Source organism: Panthera onca, chromosome B3, assembly GCF_046562875.1.
Source record: "Panthera onca isolate mPanOnc1 chromosome B3, mPanOnc1 haplotype 2, whole genome shotgun sequence".
In the NCBI taxonomy this organism is placed as follows: domain Eukaryota; kingdom Metazoa; phylum Chordata; class Mammalia; order Carnivora; family Felidae; genus Panthera; species Panthera onca.
In genome coordinates this window covers 99,045,521-99,064,567 of record NC_138344.1, presented here as the reverse complement: position 1 = coordinate 99,064,567, position 19,047 = coordinate 99,045,521, and the positions used below count along the sequence as shown (strand labels likewise).

General features: G+C 37.8%; 2 protein-coding genes across 2 annotated transcripts in view; one reads left to right on the top strand and one right to left on the bottom strand.

The window, feature by feature from the left end:
• Nucleotides 1-2,452, top strand: part of NID2 (nidogen 2) — a 67,524-nt gene extending 65,072 nt beyond the window's left edge. Inside the window, exons 19-21 of the mRNA XM_078448250.2 lie at nt 397-520; nt 1,386-1,498; nt 1,789-2,452. Coding sequence (XP_078304376.2) covers nt 397-520; nt 1,386-1,498; nt 1,789-1,799 — 248 coding nt within the window. The 3' untranslated portion in view covers nt 1,800-2,452. The remainder of the gene's footprint in view (nt 1-396; nt 521-1,385; nt 1,499-1,788) is intronic.
• A 109-nt stretch (nt 2,453-2,561) lies between these two features.
• RTRAF (RNA transcription, translation and transport factor) lies at nt 2,562-18,824 on the bottom strand. The gene is made up of 8 exons (XM_060619844.3): nt 18,649-18,824; nt 16,995-17,119; nt 14,712-14,811; nt 8,975-9,061; nt 8,013-8,101; nt 5,310-5,378; nt 3,009-3,057; nt 2,562-2,889 (listed from the first exon to the last, which is right to left on the bottom strand). The coding sequence occupies exons 1-8, from the start codon at nt 18,707-18,709 to the stop codon at nt 2,735-2,737; spliced, it is 735 nt and encodes a 244-aa protein (XP_060475827.1). The 5' UTR covers nt 18,710-18,824; the 3' UTR covers nt 2,562-2,734.
• Nucleotides 18,825-19,047: the final 223 nt, after the last annotated feature.

The window sequence follows — 19,047 nt, the reverse complement described above, 5'->3', positions numbered from 1 at the left end:
TCTTTAAAATCCTTCAATATTTCTTAAGGGCCTTATGCATTGCTTACAAAGGGCAAGTGTTTATCTGATGTTTACGACAATTTATGAGGTGACACTTTAATTAGAACAAAGTTTATCTCTAATGTCCTACTTAGGGAGAAAAAAATGCAGTCCTCTCTTCCAAGAAGGGATCAAGAGTCTAAATTCTAAGAAACGAGAATGCTATTAAACTGAAGACTGGTAACAGAACAGGAAAATTTTAGTTTCTAATTTGCATCACTGCACTGGGAAGAAAATACCCTATTTCCTCGTCTACCTTTGTTTCCTTTCAGAAGGCCTCCACCTGCCACAATTATTTTTGGCAAATGACTTTTCTCCTGGTATGGAATGATTTCATTTTCTCTGGTGTTTTAAAAGGAACCAAGAAACTGGAGTGTACACTACCTGATGGGACTGGACGGCGGGTCATTCAGAACCACCTCAACTACCCCTTCAGTATTGTCAGCTTTGCAGATCACTTCTACCACACAGACTGGAGGAGGTGAGCTGACGCACACTGGCCGTGCCTCACGAGGCTGGGGTTCCGGAAGATGCGCCACCCATTTTACCTAATGTCACTAAGTGTCTTTAGTAAACTATGCCGTCTGCTGCAAGTTTCCATTATCTCTGTTAGTAGATAACATCATTCAAGTGCTAATGCTTTTTAAGTCCTACTTAATGGCACTGCTCACACGTAGCTTAAAAGTGGCACAGCTTACACTGAACTATCCAAAAAGGAAGTACATGAATCCAAAACACTACCCCCTTAAGTGGTGCCACGTGATTTAAACTGATTTTTTTTTTTTAAATGGTATTATGGATATATTGTCCACCTGGGAGAAGGAAGAGTAGTGTAATTTACACTAGTGCCCCAAGGAGGAACTGGGGAACATTAAAAATACATATGGATGTCTAAGCCCTTCTACCCCATTCCTTGCAATCTGGATTTAATTGGTCTGGCGTGAGGCCTAGGCATCAGTATTTTAATAGATTTTCAAGTGATTCATTGAACAAGGGTTGAGAACCACTGACTTGGACCAGTGGTTCTGAAAAGTTTTGTATGGCATCAGAAACATTCCAAGGGATTGTTAAAACCTATTGCTGGGTCCCAGCCCATAATTCCTGATGACTCAGTAGGTTGGAGTTGAGGCCATTTGTATTTCTAACAAGTTTCCAGATGATGCTGGTCTGGGGACCACTTTGAGAACCACTCATCTAGAAAAATCTTCAAATCTAAATGAGTCAAAACTCACTTGGTTAAAGTAAAAAAAATACATATTCTAGAAGGCTAGCAGAGATTCGCTATTGAAACTGAGTTTCTATCCAACCTTAAATCCCATGAGTTTACTCTTCCTTTCTGTTACCAGGGATGGTGTTATATCAGTAAATAGAGATAGTGGCCAGTTTACTGATGAGTATCTCCCGGAGCAGCGATCTCATCTCTACGGGATAACTGCTGTCTACCCCTACTGCCCAACAGGTAAACAAAATGTGCAGGGTGCTCCTTTGGATCAGCAGGGTAGAGAAGGATATACCTGGTAACTGATGATCCTTGGCCCAGAGGGCAGCTGCTGCCACTAACATCACCACCAGGGAGAGCCACTTTGAATAGAAAAGTTAATGGCCCATACACAGGGGTGACCAATCTTGACTACCCTAGCTTAACTATACACAAAAAAGGTCAGCCTATAAGGATATTTCCCCTTTAAAATGTTGTTGCAACTGGGTTATAAAATATTCACCCACTGTCTCTTCCACCTCCCCTCACAGGAAGAAAGTAAATACGGCATCACAAAGGATTTGGAGTTTACAATCAGAATCTGGACCCTAAAGAGCATTTACTACAAACACAGGCAAAGAAAGTGAAAAAGGAATTGGACCTACAAGATGAACATTTTCAGTACAAAAAGACTAAGTATATCTTGTGAAAAGCTTTATACCTCAATCTTTACTACTGTATTTTGAATAACAAAAGTTACAAGTTTTAAAAAAGTAATAGAATTTTAATTGCTTATTAAAGCAATTTTTAATAAGCATTTCTGTCATATTTAAAGGGTCAAACTCACTAAAATACATTAAGACCCTAAATCTAATTTTTGCTAAGGATTCTTTCTGACCAAGAAATTAAAGCATGGGTTGTCAGTACAAAGACACAACCCTAAAGACCACAAGGCTTGACCTAGAGAAGGCTATGTGGAACTGGTAGGGAAGTTTCCCAGTAAAAGTTCTAAGATTTATTATTTTTTTTTTACCTCTGCATCACTGCATTTCTATTTATATTAAAAGGTGCTAGAATGTTTCAATTTGTATCTTCTGATCCTATAAGTCCCTCTATAGTTACCCACAGAAGTTACTACATTTATAAATACCAAAGATGTAACAATTCTCAAATTTTCTAGATTACTCCAATAAAATATTTTAAGTTTTCCCATGATTTGAGCATCTGTATTGTCTCTGTAACAGTGCTGGGGGCTGGCATGTACCTCACCCACAAAAGAGGACGATTAATTATATAGATACACAAACATAACAGTCAAAAAAAATCCACTTTCCTGAACTTTATTAAAGAAAAAGCAATGATGGTAAATCTCAAGAACAGAGTCAATTTTCTAGGATTCTTCTCTTGAAAATGTGACATTTGATTTCCAAACACATGCCAGAGTGTACATGGTTCCCAATTGTACTAAGTACGTGAGAAGCTGAAATCCTAAAACGTTCATCTTCCAACTTTCCCCAGTCTGTGGTCTGTCTTTGGATCAGCAATAATTGCCTGAACAGCTACTATGGCTTCATTAATTTTTGTCTGTAGCTCTCTGAGCTCTTCTATATGCAGCAATCGCAGAATTTGAGCAGCTTCATTAAGAACTGCATCTATTTTATAAGAAACACTGCATTAATCCGTATTCAAGACCATTTACTTGCCCATTTCTTCCCCAAATAATCACCTGGTCTCTAAAAATAAGAGTTTGGATTAAAACAAAATCACTTACCTCCTGTGTCAAAACCAAGAATGTGTTTGTCTAAAGCAACAGGTAAGCCCTTAAAGACAAAATAAAACTTTATAGTTAAAAATCATGTTCTTTTCTCATCTGTAACTGAAAATCTGCTAGCTATTCTATTAACCCTTTTAGCTGCAGTGATGGGGGGCTGAGTGTTTTCTCTGTAGATTGGCCTTTGGATGAAATAATGGCCTCTACATGTAGTGGGAAGCTAGTTCTACCAACCATTCTCTCCTCTAAGACTAGGGATATAAAACACTAGCTCCTTTCACAGCTGTTCTGTCACTGATGCTGTGGAAGGACAGCTGAGCAGGGCTGCTGTTGTCCTATTTTAGCTACAATAAGCAGCACAGTACAGGGCAAATAGGTTTACTTTTAATATTTCTGAACACATTAATTTGTTTTTATACAAAACCTAAAATCTGTATTGACTTTTTTCCAGCTAGTGTGATGTTTACCACATTACCTTTATAGAATTTAACTTTCAATAATAGTTCATTTGGAAGTTATTCTGAAGTCCAGGAAAATAAATGAACTTTAAACCATTTAGTTAACTGGTCAGTACCTACATACACATATGCCAAACATGGGGACTATAATGCCAACCTCCATGGAGTTCAGAGTAGCAACAAGGACAGACAGTCCAGACTTTCTGATTATACTATATAAAATCTATACTTTCAATGTTACAAATGCTAGGATGTCACTACTCAATTCTTACCTAATCTATTAAAGCAAATCTATCTAGGCTCCAAATACTTTAAAATAGCTAAATACATTATACAGGTGAAGAAATAAATGGATATGTAAATTTAGCAAGCAAAGCAAGAAAGAATTACATTGAGTGGTTTTCTAGGCCAGTCTTATTTTCGTTTTCTCTGCCAACAGACCACCAAGGAACAGCTAAACCCCTCAAGATGACCATATGCCCCAAATACTAGTTATGGTTTATAAACAAGACTACTCACTAGAAGAACCTCTCCACTGTATGTATACCTATAGCATGATACCTTCTGAGAGGACACTAAAGATTTGGAGCAATGAAAATAAAATTGTACTCTGAAAAAAAGAGTAAAAAGAGTTGACTATGCCCTCATTTGCACCGCCTCCAAACAGAAGACATAGTTTTGCTGAACGAATGAATGAATGATTTTATTCTGGCGGAACAATTTACTGTCTGTTCTACAGTGTGGGTGAAATAAGCTGATCTTTAATCCAATTTCCAGTGGCCCAATTCATACATAATTAATAAGCAATAAAGAGCCTTTAAAACAAACAGTGTCTTTCAGAGAGAACTACACTGCCCTGGCATTAATAACCTTTTAACACTGCTGGGCCTTACTAAAGATGGGATCAGAGGACAAAAGACACTGGGGGATTAGGGGAGACAAAAAAAGGACAAGAATCTAGAATGTTTATTGTGCCCAAGGCATTCACTGCAATATCTGTTCATAGCAAGAGGCATTATCAGACACCTGCTACTGCTAACCCTGAGGACATTCTCTGCACTGTCCCATAGTCAATGAGACTAGGGATTTTGGATTTCTAGTACAGTTTATCTAAAATATCTCAGAATTAAGGGGAAAATTGTCATGGTGTATAGTTTTCAGCCTACAAAGCAGGACTGAAAGAGGACAGCTGCAGTCACCTGAACCTTGAAACTTACACTCTAATACAGCCTCCACACCCCTATGCCAGAATTCTCCTGGGCTGACCAATGAGCTCATGCAGGCCTTCACACACAGACCTTTGTCCCCATCAACCGTTAAGAGCACTGGCTCTTGAATCAGACTATTTGAGCTCAACCACTTACCAACTAGGTGGTCTTAGGTAAGTTACTTTCTCCTAAGTGATGCCAGGAAATATGAATAAAATGAGAAAAGATTTCTCTGAAGAAACAAAAGAGCAAGGACAGGATTTACGTCAAAGAAGAAAATTAGTAACAAAGACAAGGTGTGTCCTGTTTTCCAGCAATTCGTCAAAATAACCTAGTAAATTTTACAAGGTAAATTCTTTTAAATAACTGCGCATGTGCAGTGGTTTGTACTGGTGGACTGTGGATATGCTATTGGTAGCTGCTTTAAGGTATGAAGCGAGGTAAATTTATTTTTCACTCAAAAATAGCTATAATTTGCTTAAGCAAATTCAATCCCACTGAAATAACCTATCCTTTCTCTGGACAGTTCAACCATAGTTTATCTTAAGCAGATACAAAGTGTAAACTCCTGACAACACTAGAAGAACCTTTCATTAGTGATCAATTTAGAATTTATTAAAAAAAATAGTACATACCTCTCTTGTTTGATTTGCTTTAGCAACTGCATCCTGAGTCAGGCGCTCCTGAACCAAAATGCGAATTGCCTAAGAAACCAAAAAATATTTTTTACTTTTTATTGGCTGTTCATCTCTTCTTGTGACTCTAGAGAATAAGGACACCTAGAGACTAATCAAGTTAGAATTATAATTCCCTAATAAACAAAAACAAACTGCTATTAGAATGAACATTTTCACTTTTAATAGTTTATGATGTGGAAAGATGCTCACAAAAATTAAATTTTTTTGAGTAGGTAATTCATGTGTGTGAAAAATAAATTTTTAAAAAGGATACATGTTAAAAAAGGGGGGGGGGGTTCTCCTTCCTACCCAAGCCTTAGCCATCCCTCCAGAAGACAATCAACGGAACGAACCGGACTGCTGTATATCCTTAAAAAGACTATTATAAGCATGCTCAAGCATAAATGCGCACACACACACACACAAACTCTTGACAAAAAGAGTGGCATATCATACCTACTGTCCTTGATTTTTTAAATTATACTAAAACATTTTCAGATCTCTCATTCAAGGACTGGTTTTTTCCATCACCAAGGCATTTTATTATGGCAGACATAAGTGCATGCATGCCCTACACATGCTTAAAAAATAAATTTTAAGTGGAATTCTAGTAGATGCCAATTGTGACTTAAATTAAATGCAAAAACTGAAAAATTATTAATAATATAACAAGCCAAACACTACATTTAGAAAGAATCATTAAATCAATCTTCAATAATCAGTCCAGTTGCCAGTCAATATAGTGATTCTCACACTTGGCAAACCTATGAAGATGTCTGCAATAGTGTCATGGATTATTTGAATGCTTCCAAACTTCCAAGACAAACAGGCAGCTTAGAATTTAAAAAGCTTTTGATTATAGCTGATTCATACTTTTTCCCTTTGGGTTTTTAAAGTCTAATAAAAGCACCCCAAATATGCTAGTCTATTTGTCCTCTCATTCAGTTTATGACTAAAGGTGACATGACCACTGCAGAACTGTTCCAAAGCAATTTACATAATCGCCCAAGTAAGGAATAAAGAGCTAAATTTCAATAAAAACAACTTTTTGCCTTTTAGAGTTTTTATTTATGTATTCATTTAAGTAATCTCTACACCCAACATGGGGCTCGAACTCATGACCCCAAGATCAGGAGTTGCATGCTCTGGGCGCCTGGGTGGCTCAGTTGGCTAAGCATCTAACTCTTGACCTCAACTCAAGTCATGATCTCAGTGGTTCGTGAGATCAAGCCCCACATCAGGTTCTGCACTGACAATGCAGTGCCTGCTTGGGATTTTCTCTCTCTCAATCTCCCCCCCTCCCCCCCCACCCGCCGGCACATGCTCTCTCCTCTCAAAATAAATAAATACACATTAAAGAAAAAAGAGTCACATGCTCGTCATGACCAACTGCGCCAGCCAGGTGCCCCAACGTTTTATCTCTTGGCAACCAATCTGAGTTGAGAAAATCTGAGTTAACGTTTAGATTCAGTAAAGAGAATTATAATAATGTAGAAATAGTTTTTCTCTTGTTGGAAGTGTCATTTAATACATACAGTTTTAAAAAGAATAAATTATGGCTTAATCTCTTATGGATACAACAGAATTTAATTATTCAATTTACTGCAAAGTAGAATAAGGTAATTTATATGTATTAGGTATAGTCAAAAGCTCTTTAATTTCTCATAAAATCAGTAATAATTTCTAAAATAATTTCTAAGTCTGGAATCTTAAGTATCTTAAATACCACTCCCTTCCTACGACCCCACCCCACTGTACTATCACAATTATGGGACCTAACTCTGCTGAAGTATATCTTTCCTCTTAGAAATAAGAGACCTCTTTTCAGATCACTGGGTTCCCTAACATGCAGGTATGAACTAAGTAGCCTACCTAGGATGGGGCACTGGGAAAAATAAAAACATTCATTCCTCAAAGAGATTCTGGGGTATATATTTTTGGCCAAATCCACCATTACCAATTTGGCATTTTCCATTATCTTAGTTGAGTACAGATCACAAATCTTTAAAAGGAATGATTAAGTAGAATTGGAAGATACAGGAAAAAGAATGGACCGCAAGGTCAGACCACAAGTGCCCAGATTAAATTCCTGGCTCTATCAATTTCTGTGTCATCTGGACATTATCTATTCTTTTGGTCTCAATTTCTTCATATACATATTAAAATTAAAGGATATCGGCATCTATCTCCAGGACGGTTGGGAGGACTGAATGAGATCTCTTTGCCAAGGATTTAGCACAGTGGCAGGCACAAAGTAAACACTCTTTGATGTTAGCTGCTATTAGATAACCTAAAACAGATGAAATCTGCTTTAAGTCCCAAATTCCTGTCATTTAACCATATATTTAAATAACACAGTTAATTTTTAGAAAATGAAATTTTTTTTTCTACATACAAGGTTTCTGTCAAGTATCAAGAATATGTGGGGCACCTGGGTAGCTCAGTGGGTTGGGCGTCCAACTTCAGCTCAGGTCATGATCTCATGGCTCATGGGTTTGAGCCCTGCATCTGGCTTTGTGCTGATAGCTCAGACCCTGGAGCCTGCTTCAGATTCTGTGTCTCCCTCTCTCTCTGCCCCTCCCCTGCTCATGCTCTCTCTCTTCTCAAAAATAAATAAACATTAAGAAAATTTTTTTAAAGAATCAAGAATATGAAACTGACCTTAAGCATAACCAGGTAATCATCATGACGCTGAATCTGAAGAAGGTTGGCCAAAGCCATTACACCAGCCTTAAAATCTGGATTATTTACTGTAAAAGATAAAAAATGTAAACTTACAGCTCTATAAGCATGTTATTATAGATCTATGTGTAAGTATATAAACCTATAAAAAACATTTTTAATTTTCCAATAACAGCCTCTTAGTTTTTAAAATTGCTGTTGATAAGAGCAGTGTAGGGACATCAACAATTAGGCTAACTGATGAGCTCAATGGGTTCTCTATTAATCAGCCATACTGAACAATCCAATAAATGACTAAATTAACTCGTTAGGTTTGTCCTGTAACATTTCCCAAAAGGCACACTTACTGTAGCAATTTTAAGAAACATTTCTTCCCAAAGCTATCAATTTTAAACTCAACTCCTTCAATTGATAATTTTCCCAAAACCTCTTCTCCAAGCAGCAGCTCTAGAGAGTCTGTCTAACCAGCTTATTAATTCATAAGAGTAGCTTGTGAATCATAGGTCACAATGAACCTGTCATGAATGAATACTTAAATTATTATAATGTAACTGGAATCTTCATACTTTTAAAAAGAAAATTTCTTAAAGGCACTTGGAATTTCAAATAATGAAAAATTTTAGTACTTGTCTCATGTCATTAGATTAGAAAAAATATTTTATGCATCCAGGAAGGCAAACAATCACCACCATGATTAAATACAAATCAAAACCTTCAAATTACTATGAACACATCAAAGAACAGCATTCTAACATTCAGCTATTCAACTGTAAGAGGAGGGAGAAAACACATTGTAAATGACAATAAAAAACATCACAGAAAATAAAGCATTCTTACTTTACTAAAACCAAGTAAACCCACACTTCTTCATTCTAGGAAGTAAAAAAACATTTATGGGACCAAAAATACTGATGATCACTTTTATGCACTTACACACTTACCATCCAAATTGATCAATGGCTCTGCATTTTTAGCTGCGTTGTCAGCATTTTTTGTATTATCAGGTACCAGGTCCTTGTATTTTTCAGCTGTAAACATAGGTAAAAATAGAATTTGTAGAACTGTTTTACTTAAGGTAAAACAAACACTGCTTACTGAATTTAAGCCAAACTGATTTATAAACATAACTCATCCAATCCAAATTATTTTTGCTATAAAATATCCATCAGAAGACAATGTGATGGTAGCTTTCTGATTAAGCTAAAATGATTACTGGAATATCTATACAAATATCTTTTCATTACCATTTCTAAAACTAACACAATTCACACACCATCTAAATCTAAGTAGAGAAAGTGCTTTTACAGCTTGCTGAGAAACTTAACAGGGGTAGGAGAATGGGAGGAGTAAGTATAGGTTACATGACATTAGATACCACCTCACTAAAAATCTCTTCCCTAAGTCTTTTGAATGTCATATGTGGAATTCCAAAACCTTGCTTTCTCAAAAAACCAGCACATCAAGTACACCATCATGTACAAACCTAAACTAATTTAATGGAGATGTGAAATTCAGAATTCCAAAGGCAGGTTTCATTACTCTCACTTGATAAATCATTAACAATACTTAAAAAGAATTTATAAATGTAAGTATTTAATAGTAATTCACTAAATAAGTCCAAAGTGCCATCTTTGGTTACAGTGCTTCTATGATCTGTTAATGAAGCAAGAGGGAAAATAAAAGCATTCAAATCTAAGTCACACAGGAGTTAGCTCAAAAAAGCTCCCACTGGCCAAATCTGGAACGTGTAAACATCACACAATGACAAAAAAAGATTATGACCCACTGAGTAAAATAAGAATCCACATTATCTACACTAATTTATATAAACAAACATAAATTGGAGAAAAAGGAGAGCTCCTTTTTCTTTACTGTAAAAAGCCAACAAATAAATGCAGAACAAATGATGGAATCAGAAAAACACTTCTAGCACTCATCATCAACATAATAAATGACTCAGACAAGAAAAATCAAATGGAGACCAAAGGTAGAGGTGTAGGGGCGCCTGGGTGGCTCAGTGGGTTAAGCGTCTGCGCGCTCAGGTCATGACCTCACGGTTTGTGAGTTTGAGCCCAGCAACAGGCTCTGTGCTGACAGCTCAGAACCTGGAGCCTGCTTTGGATTCTGTGTCTCTCCTCCACCCACCCCTCGCCCATTTGTGCACGCACTCTCAAAAGTAAACAGTAAAAACTTTTTTTAAAAATTAAAAAATAGAAAATAAAGGTAGAAGTGTAGTTTGAGGAGTAAAAGCATACTGACATCGTCTCCCCACAAGACACATATTACACAGGGGAAAATATTAACTTTACAGTGGACAAACCTCATCCAAGTGAACAGAACGTGACCAGTACATGACTAGTACTGAGGCATATCGCTAATTTAAAAGAATATATCACTTCTGTGCTATTCTTTTTTTTTTAAATATTTATTTATTTTTGAGGGACAGAGACAGAGCGTGAGTGGGGGAGGGGGAGAGGGGGAGAGGGAGGGAGAGAGGGAGGGAGGGAAGGAGAGAGACAGAACCTGAATCAGGCTCTAGGCTCTGAGCTGGCAGCACAGAGCCTGACTCGAGGCTCGAACTCAAAAGCAGTGAGATCATGACCTGAGCCGAAGTTAGATGCTTAACCAATGAGCCACCCAGGCGGCCCTACTTCTGTGCTATTCTTAACAAAAGTACAAATCTTGAATCAACTTACGAAGAAATATCGAACAAACCCAAACTGAGTGACATTCTACAAAAAAATTGTCAGCGTCATGAAGCACAAAAGCGACTGAGTAAATGTTGCAGATTAGGGGCACCTGGTGGTTCAGTCAGTTAAGCCTCTGACTCTTGATTTCAACTCAGGTCATGATCTCATAGTTTGTGGGTTGGAGCCCGCCTCGGGCTCTACGGGCTCTACACTGTCACCATGCAGAGTCTGCTTGGGATTTTCTCTTTCTCTCTCTCTGCCCCTCCCCCACTGGCAACATGTACGTGCAATCAAAATAAATAAACAAACTTAAAAAAATTCCAGAGTATAGGAGGCTAAACAGAATAGCTGAATGCAACATATGGTCCAGGATTTTTTTTTTTTTTTTTGCTATAAAGAACACTACTGAGACAACTGGAAAAATATACAACTGTATGTAACAGTACTGAATCAAAGTTAATTTCCTGATTTTGATAACTATACTGTAATTATTGAAGCCAGTCTTTTTTAGCAAATGTGCGTTAAAGTAACGTAAGGGGAAAAGAATCATTTACAATTTATCAAATGGCTTAGAAAAAAATTACATATGTGTATTTGGGTAGGTAGAAAAGGATAAGGCAAATGAAGTAAAACGCTAGCATTTTTTTACATATGGATATGGGAAAATCCTTTGTACTATTTTGCAACTTCTGTAAATCTGAAATTATGTCAAAGAAGTCAAGAAGAATGCAACATATTAATGTAAAACAAAAGAACAACAGCACCCCCTACTGATAATGGACAGTATTACTACTTTACCCTTTTCCAAAAATGGTCTGCAATTCTGAATTTTAAAATTAAACAAACACTTGTTTTCTAGTTTAGGCTTTTAATACACTTGATAAATGTACTTAAAAGTTACAGTCAACTGTAGGACACTCACATGGCATCTACTGTTCTTGGGACCTACGTAACCTAAGTTGCAGTATTCTAAAAATGGGACAAATGAAATAAATAAGGGTAAAACAGAAATAAACAGATGTGACTACAATTTTACTTGGCAACAGCTGAGAAACACCTTGGAAAAGCTGGAGAAAATTTTGTCACAAATGAAGAGTTACTGTCAACCCACAGCAGAACAGTTAAAGACTTTGCTAAAGACCCTAAAAATCAACTAATGCTACCAAGGCTTATGATTACATAAAGGGAGAGAATCACAAGTATTTTCTCCCCCCTTTTTTTTTTTAAGTTTATTTATTTATTTTTTTTAGTAATCTCTACACCCAACGTGGGCTCAAACTCATGACCCTGAGATCAAGAGTCACACACTCTTCCTACTGAGCCAGCCAGGTGCCCCACAAGTATTTTCTTTCTAAACTAAAATTGAAAGTAAAGAGTCTTAGAGATTTCCTTAAGACTTCTGCCATAAGGCTTTTGAAATGTAAGTCTGAGGAACCAGCAAAAAGCAGCTGGTTGATCCTCTGTAGCAGTATACGTAAATACTCGTAATTTGCCAAACATTAAAGTTAATAAGCACATCTACTGCCTCCAAGAAACTATGTCAGATACTGTGGCAGATAAAATCATGACTGTTCCCCTGCCTTCCCACCTCCTCCCCTGCCCTGGCCCCAAGATGTCAATATCCCAATTCCTAAACCTAGGAGTATGTTGGGTTACATGGCAAAAGGAACTTTACAGATGTGTTTCAATTAAGGACCTTGAAATGGGAGAATTATACTGGATTATCCAGGTGGGCTCAATATAATCATAGCATCCTTGTAAGAGGGAGGCAGGAAGATCAGAGTCAGAGAAGATGTGGCAATGGAAGAGTCACAGAGAGATTTGAAGATGCTATGCTGCTAAATTCGAAGATAAAGGAGCCAGAATCAAGGAATGCAGGCGGCCTCTGGAAAGTGAAAACGGCAAAGAAATGAATCTTCCCATAAAGCCTCCAAAAGGAACCAGCCCTGTGGACAAACTGACTTTAGTAAGACAGATGCTGGACTTCTAGCCTCCAAAACTGTAAGATAATAAATTGTGTCTTAAGTCACTGAATTTGTGGTAATCTGGTACAGCAGCAATAGGACGCTAATAGAGGTACAATGTAGGAAACAAAGCTGAGTATCAGCTTATAATTTAGTGGGGCAAATAAGACATATAAACAAAATGGAAAGGGGCGAATGACCTAAAAGGTACACAAAGCATGAAGGTAAATGCTATGAAGGTTGAAGGGTGCCTGGTTGGCTCAGTCAGTTGAGCATCTGACTTCGGCTCAGGTCACAATCTCATGGTTCATGGGTTCGAGCCCAATGTCAGGCTCTGTGCTGACAGCTCAGAGCCTGGAGCCTGCTTTGGATTCTGTGTCTCCTTCTCTCTCTGCCCCTCCCCTGCTCACGCTCTCTCTCTCAAAAATAAATAAATGTAAACAAATTAAAAAAAAAAAGCTATGAAAGTTGAGAGAAGGAAATATTCTTGCTAAGGTGGCAGTTGCGCTGGATCTTACAAGGATGAGTAGGATCTGGATGCATAGAGACAGACTGATATGGCATTCTGGTCAAGGAAAAGTGTAAGCAAAGAAATCTAAGGGAGAAAAAAACAGATGTAGACAGGAAACAGCACTCTTCTAGTTTGAATGGGATGTCAAGTATGTGAATACTGATTGGATACCACTTATCAAAGGCCTTGAATACCAGACCAAGGGAACCTGGAGTTCCTTTTGTAGAAAATGGGAAAGCAATGGTGTTCCTGAATATATAATAGTAACTGTTCTTTAGAAACAGAGCAAAGCATTCTAAAACACTTATGTTTCCAAAAGGAAGCCTGGTGGGTCATGAGGATGAAGCTAATGGGAGAGGAGTCTGAAAGACACTACAATAATCTCAGCAGAAAGTGACAAGAGCCTGAGTCAGGGTTATAGCAGTGGGAATGGAAAAGAAAAGATCCACTGGACATCAGAAAAGGTGGATGGCGACAGGCTGGAAGGAAAAGGGAGACGACAAAGATCAAAAAGGCAAATGGAAGGGACTGTAAGAGACAGTTGCATAAAAGAGAACAACATAAAATGCAGAGGATGGAGGTAAGATAACTGGATGCTGCATTTAGATGTTGGTAGCCCTTTCAAAATGAAATGGTCTAATGAGAGGAAACAAATTTACTGGATTTTTTTTTTTTTTTTTTACTACAGGTACTAATATTCAAAAGTTTCCAATAATATCAGTATATATAATAAAACAATATTAACAAAAGTAATAAACATATTACTACATAATAGGGCTACAGCACCTATTGGCATTAGATATATGTTTCAGTCTCTTGTGAAATTACCAGCTGCAACCAACAGTCTGAAATCCCATCAATTCTAGGACTCTAACAACAATTTAACACAAAAGGCTAAGGTGCAGACTGTGAAAGACAGCAAATTTACCAAAGTAATGTTACTTTGGGAGAAGACAATTACAAGGAGACACCATTCTAAATTCTAAAAGAAAAAATCTAAATGCCAATAAAAGGGGCATCTGGGTGATTCAGTTGGTTAAGCTCTGATTCTTGATTTTGGCTCAGGTCATGATCTCACGGTTCATGAGTTCAAGCCCTGCATCAGACTCTGCACTGGCAGCAGGGAGCCTGCCGGGGATTCTCTCTCTCCTCTCTGTGCCCCTCTCCTGCTCTCTCTAAATAAAGAAATCTTTTAAAAAGTACCAATGAAAGACAGTTGCTTTCAATGCTTTATGATAATGAAGAGACTGTAATTTTTTAAAAGAAAACTCTTTCTTAGATAATTTAGGAGTTGCAGGGGTAAGAGCTAGACACAGAAGAATGGTTTCAAAAAGTAAATTTTTGAAAAGATGATAAAAAGGGAAATGAGGATGCGTAAAACCTACAATGCACCAAAGGTAAAACAATATAAGACAAAGAAACTCAACTGGTAAGTTCCCTACATTTTGACATTCCTTTTGCTCCCACCTTTCCTCTCCCTCTCTGTGAAACACACATTCCCCACAAAACATACCATTATCTCCATATTCAAGTCTAACAGCTAAGCCAAGAAGCCAGTCAATTGCTTCTTGTCGATCTTGAATCTTGAAAGGACAGTTAACATCTCTGAGATACTGTGAAGAAAAAAATACCTGGTTTCATTATTACTGTAACATAGCAGAATCAAAAAATGGTAGTTGAAAGAGATCTTAGTTTGGATCTCTACAAATATAAACAACATTTATATTACTAAATTGTTGATACAATTACTTACCCCAAAGGATGGAAACATGTACACGTACTACTTAAAAAAAAAAAAAAAAAAAAAAGTATTTCCATCTTGCTTTTCGCAATTTTTACTTTTGGAGATTCTAGGTAAAGCACCACTGGTCTAAAAACAACTTCCTTATTTTACAGATGAGGAAATATGGCCTAGATATTAACACCTGCTAGCAGTTACACAACTTAGATCTGGGACTTGAACCTAAACTTTCTGACTCCAGTTCTGAAAACACAGTTTAAAAACAACAACAACAAAACCCCAAAAACACTTTAAAAAGTGAACACTGTCCTTCAAATGGGTCTCTTAAGAGCGCAACATCTAATTCCAGGAACAATGCTATTTAGCCAAAACTTCTGCAACTCCCTTTTGGAAATCTTTTCAGGGTAATTGATAAATCATTATTTTTTCGCTAGAACTCATTTTCTAACCCAAAATTTTATCTCCCTGCTTTAAAGAAAACATTTCATTCACATGATTTGGTCATGATGCAAAAAAAAAAATCCACCTTAAAGTATAAAAAATTACCAGTATTAAAGATATTCAAAACACGTCTCATGATTTAAAAGTAATTTCAGGGGCGCCTGGGTGGCTCAGTCGAGCATCCGACTTCGGCTCAGGTCATGATCTCGCAGTTCGTGAGTTCGAGCCCCGCGTCAGGCTCCACGCTGACAGCTAGGAGCCTGGAGCCTGCTTTGGATTCTGTGTCTCCCTCTCTCTCTGCCCCTCACTCATTCACATTCTGTCTTTCTCAAAAATAAATAAACTTAAAAAAAAAAAAAGTAATTCCAAAAGTTCTGAATATGTTTGAAACAATGACTTCATTATTCCAAAGAGACCAACTTGAAAGATAATATCTGGATTGCAAGTTCCAACACACGTAAGTTATCTTACTTTACTGTCACTTCTAGGTGTTTTCCATTAGAAAAATTTTCATGTTCTTCAAATACCCTTCTGTGAAACTTTGTGTTGTCTTATACACATGAATGTGTCATGAGAGGTGATATATACAAATATAAAATCCTAACAACATACTTCCAAGTCTTAAACCTACCAAAAATTTCAAAAAAAAAGTTTTTAAGAAAAAAGAAAATAGCAGTATATCAATAATGCTAGGACAGGCAGGGGAAGTAATGAGCATACAGCACTTGCTATGGACCAGTCACAGGTATATATCACTCACTAATACGTGCCACTGCTATGGCATTGGCACTACGGTTATCCCCATTTATTGATGACAATATTGAGACACAGAAACCTTAACAAAATTTGCCTGTGGTCATAGAGCTAGTGTGTAACTTACACAATCCCTTAATACACAAAATCTCTGATTCTAAAGAGAAAAGTACCTAATCACTTTGCTGCGGCGAATGAAAAATTTACTTTTCGTATTTTTAAAGGAAAATATCTTATTCTTCAAAGTAATGAAGCTGATGAAAATGTTTAATGTAAGTAACGATACCAGGAAATGTGATTTTTATTCTAATTTGAAAACAATTCCTTTTTCTACAAAAATGTTACTACAATTAAACTAAGTCAATAGGAAAACTATTCTAGCTGCAAAAATAAGATATACACAGACCTCGTCAGGAATATTTATAATGTACACAACAATGAACATCTACTATGTACATTAAATACAAGCCCAAACAAGACATAATCTTAGTTTGCAAGTAAGTCAATGTCTTAATTTAACATAATAAGTGTGTTATTCCTACCTTTTTAGTCTAATGTAAAAATTCTAATTTTGGCCCCTTTTACCATTTACAGAATACATGTCACATTAAGAAACCTCACAGTGTTTCCAGACAAAACTATTGCTTTCTAATACTGAAAGTTTGGTAGGGAGAGATAATATAATTTGGTTTAAAAACAAACATGGAAAGAGAAAAGTTAAATCCTTGAAACCCAGCTTTCCTAATACTGATCATTATTATTTTTATTTATTTTAAAAGCACAAAGTAATTTAAGTTCAACTGTCTTCATATAAGTTTTAGAAAAGCTCTCTGTACTTTTATTCACTTTCTAATTCATTACCTTTTCAAAGAACTTGGGCCAGTCACTGCTGTGGATGTTCCTTAAATTACCTCTGTCTTCAATCTTGTAGTGTCTGATTTTCTGGTCTTCAAGCCAAACAATAAAGTTTCTAAATTCTGTTTCATCTGCAACAAAGGTACTTCATAAATCACTAGAAGCATTAGAAAAAAGCACTTCTTTCTCTACAAATAATTTTTTGACCCCAAAATAAGAAGTTAACTGAGCTGCTTAAAGTACAAGTTGGAAGTGCAGGATTTGGATGAACTGATTAAAAAACTGTTCAAGCCCTGGCCTGCATTCATATTCTAGCTGCAGACACTTGGTTGTGTGAACTTGGGCTGATCACCTTAAATTTTCTGTGCCTCAGACTGAGTATCAAAATGAGTGTAATAACAGCACTTACATCTTGGGGTTGTTACGAAGATTAAATAAATATGGATAAAAACAGTGTCTGGCACATATTTTTGCTATTTGTTAGTTATTATTCCAGTTCCTTTCAGGGAGGAAAGTGAGGGAGGACTGGGCAAAGTTAAATTTATAGCAAAGTAATAATAAAGTACAAGAAACTAAATGACAAAACAGAAAAACAGAAGATACTGACCACTGTTATCATTTACTGTCATAAGTGCATACAAGAGAAAGTTCAATACATTTCATTTAATCCTCTCACTTTTTTGCGAAGGTAATATCCCCAATTTATAGATGAGAAAATTGTCCGAAGTTTCAAATCTAGATCTAAGCTCTGTTGCCACTGATCTTTTTATTATTATTATTATCATTATTAAATAAAGGGAAAGTAAAAAAAAAAAACCAAGATTCTATTATATGATTCTACAGGAGATTAACAAAATACACGTATACTGCTCAGAAATAATTTTCAATCTCAAACTCAGGCTTCCATTATTAAGTCTTGAGAATTATACAATGGTCTTAGTACCCCTGGGCGGGGGTTATACTCTATGCTTTCAAACTTTTTAGTCGACCACAGGTCAAAAACTCTGGAAGACTTAAGGAGTGGTGGGTAGTAGTTGAGTAACAGTAGGTAGCAGTGTTAATCCTTTCTAAATTTTTAATGCTGTGAAATCCCAGATACCTTTCCGTTTTACAATCTAACCCCCCTGATCATCTGCTATTAACTTTTTTGCACAAATCCACAAGCTTGTTACGTGTTTACCCTAACTCTGTCAGTCCTGCACTTCACTGTGCACTCTCTCGATCTCAAACTGCTGGGTGGGCTCCGACCGTTCCCCACCCTCACCCTTGAGTACCCAGCGGGCAATGAACTAGTCTTCAACTTACCACCTAACACAGATTTCAGCACTCTGCCTACGGTATCGCCCAGTCACCCGGAGAACCATGGAGTTGAAGGGCTAAGTTAGAAAGCGAATACTCTCTAGCGTGCTGAGGGTGTGGGTGGGAGGTGGTGATTGGAGTTTAGCAAGTGCACAAAGTGGCAATGCCCAGGCAGGAATGGGTGAGGGGGCTCCCAAGCCAAGCACAGGCGGCGGAAAACAGAGGTGCTTGGCGGCCGGGAAAAGAGGGGCCAGAGGACCCCGGGGGGAAACAAGGCCGCGGAGGGTCCGGGTGCGGGAACTAAGGGAGCGGCAACCGGCGGGGTCACAGACGCGCGGTCGGCCTCGGGACGCCGCCTCACCTTTGCAGTTGAAGCCAGCCGGGTTGTGGTAGTCGAGGGCCGTCAGCTTGCGTCGGAACATGGTCCCCGCGTCCCGCTCTGATCCCCCGGGCTTCGGCCGGGAGAGGAGAGGCGAGGAGGACCAGGCGGCACAGGCACCGGCGACGCGGCGAGAGGGCGGGCAGGCGCCGGGACGCTCCGAAATGACGGCTTCCCTCACCAATCAGAGCTTAGGAACGGCGGAGCCGGGGAATGCCCACCAATCGCGGCTCTGACTGGGTAGGCGGGGCCACGTCGGGGCACGTCGGCGCTCAAATAAACTTTATTGTCAGCTTCCTGGTTGTACAATAGGCAGAAAGCTTCTGAGTAGCCAGTTAGTTCTCACTTGTTTTCAAAGCCAGTTTCCTCTTGTTTTTCTCT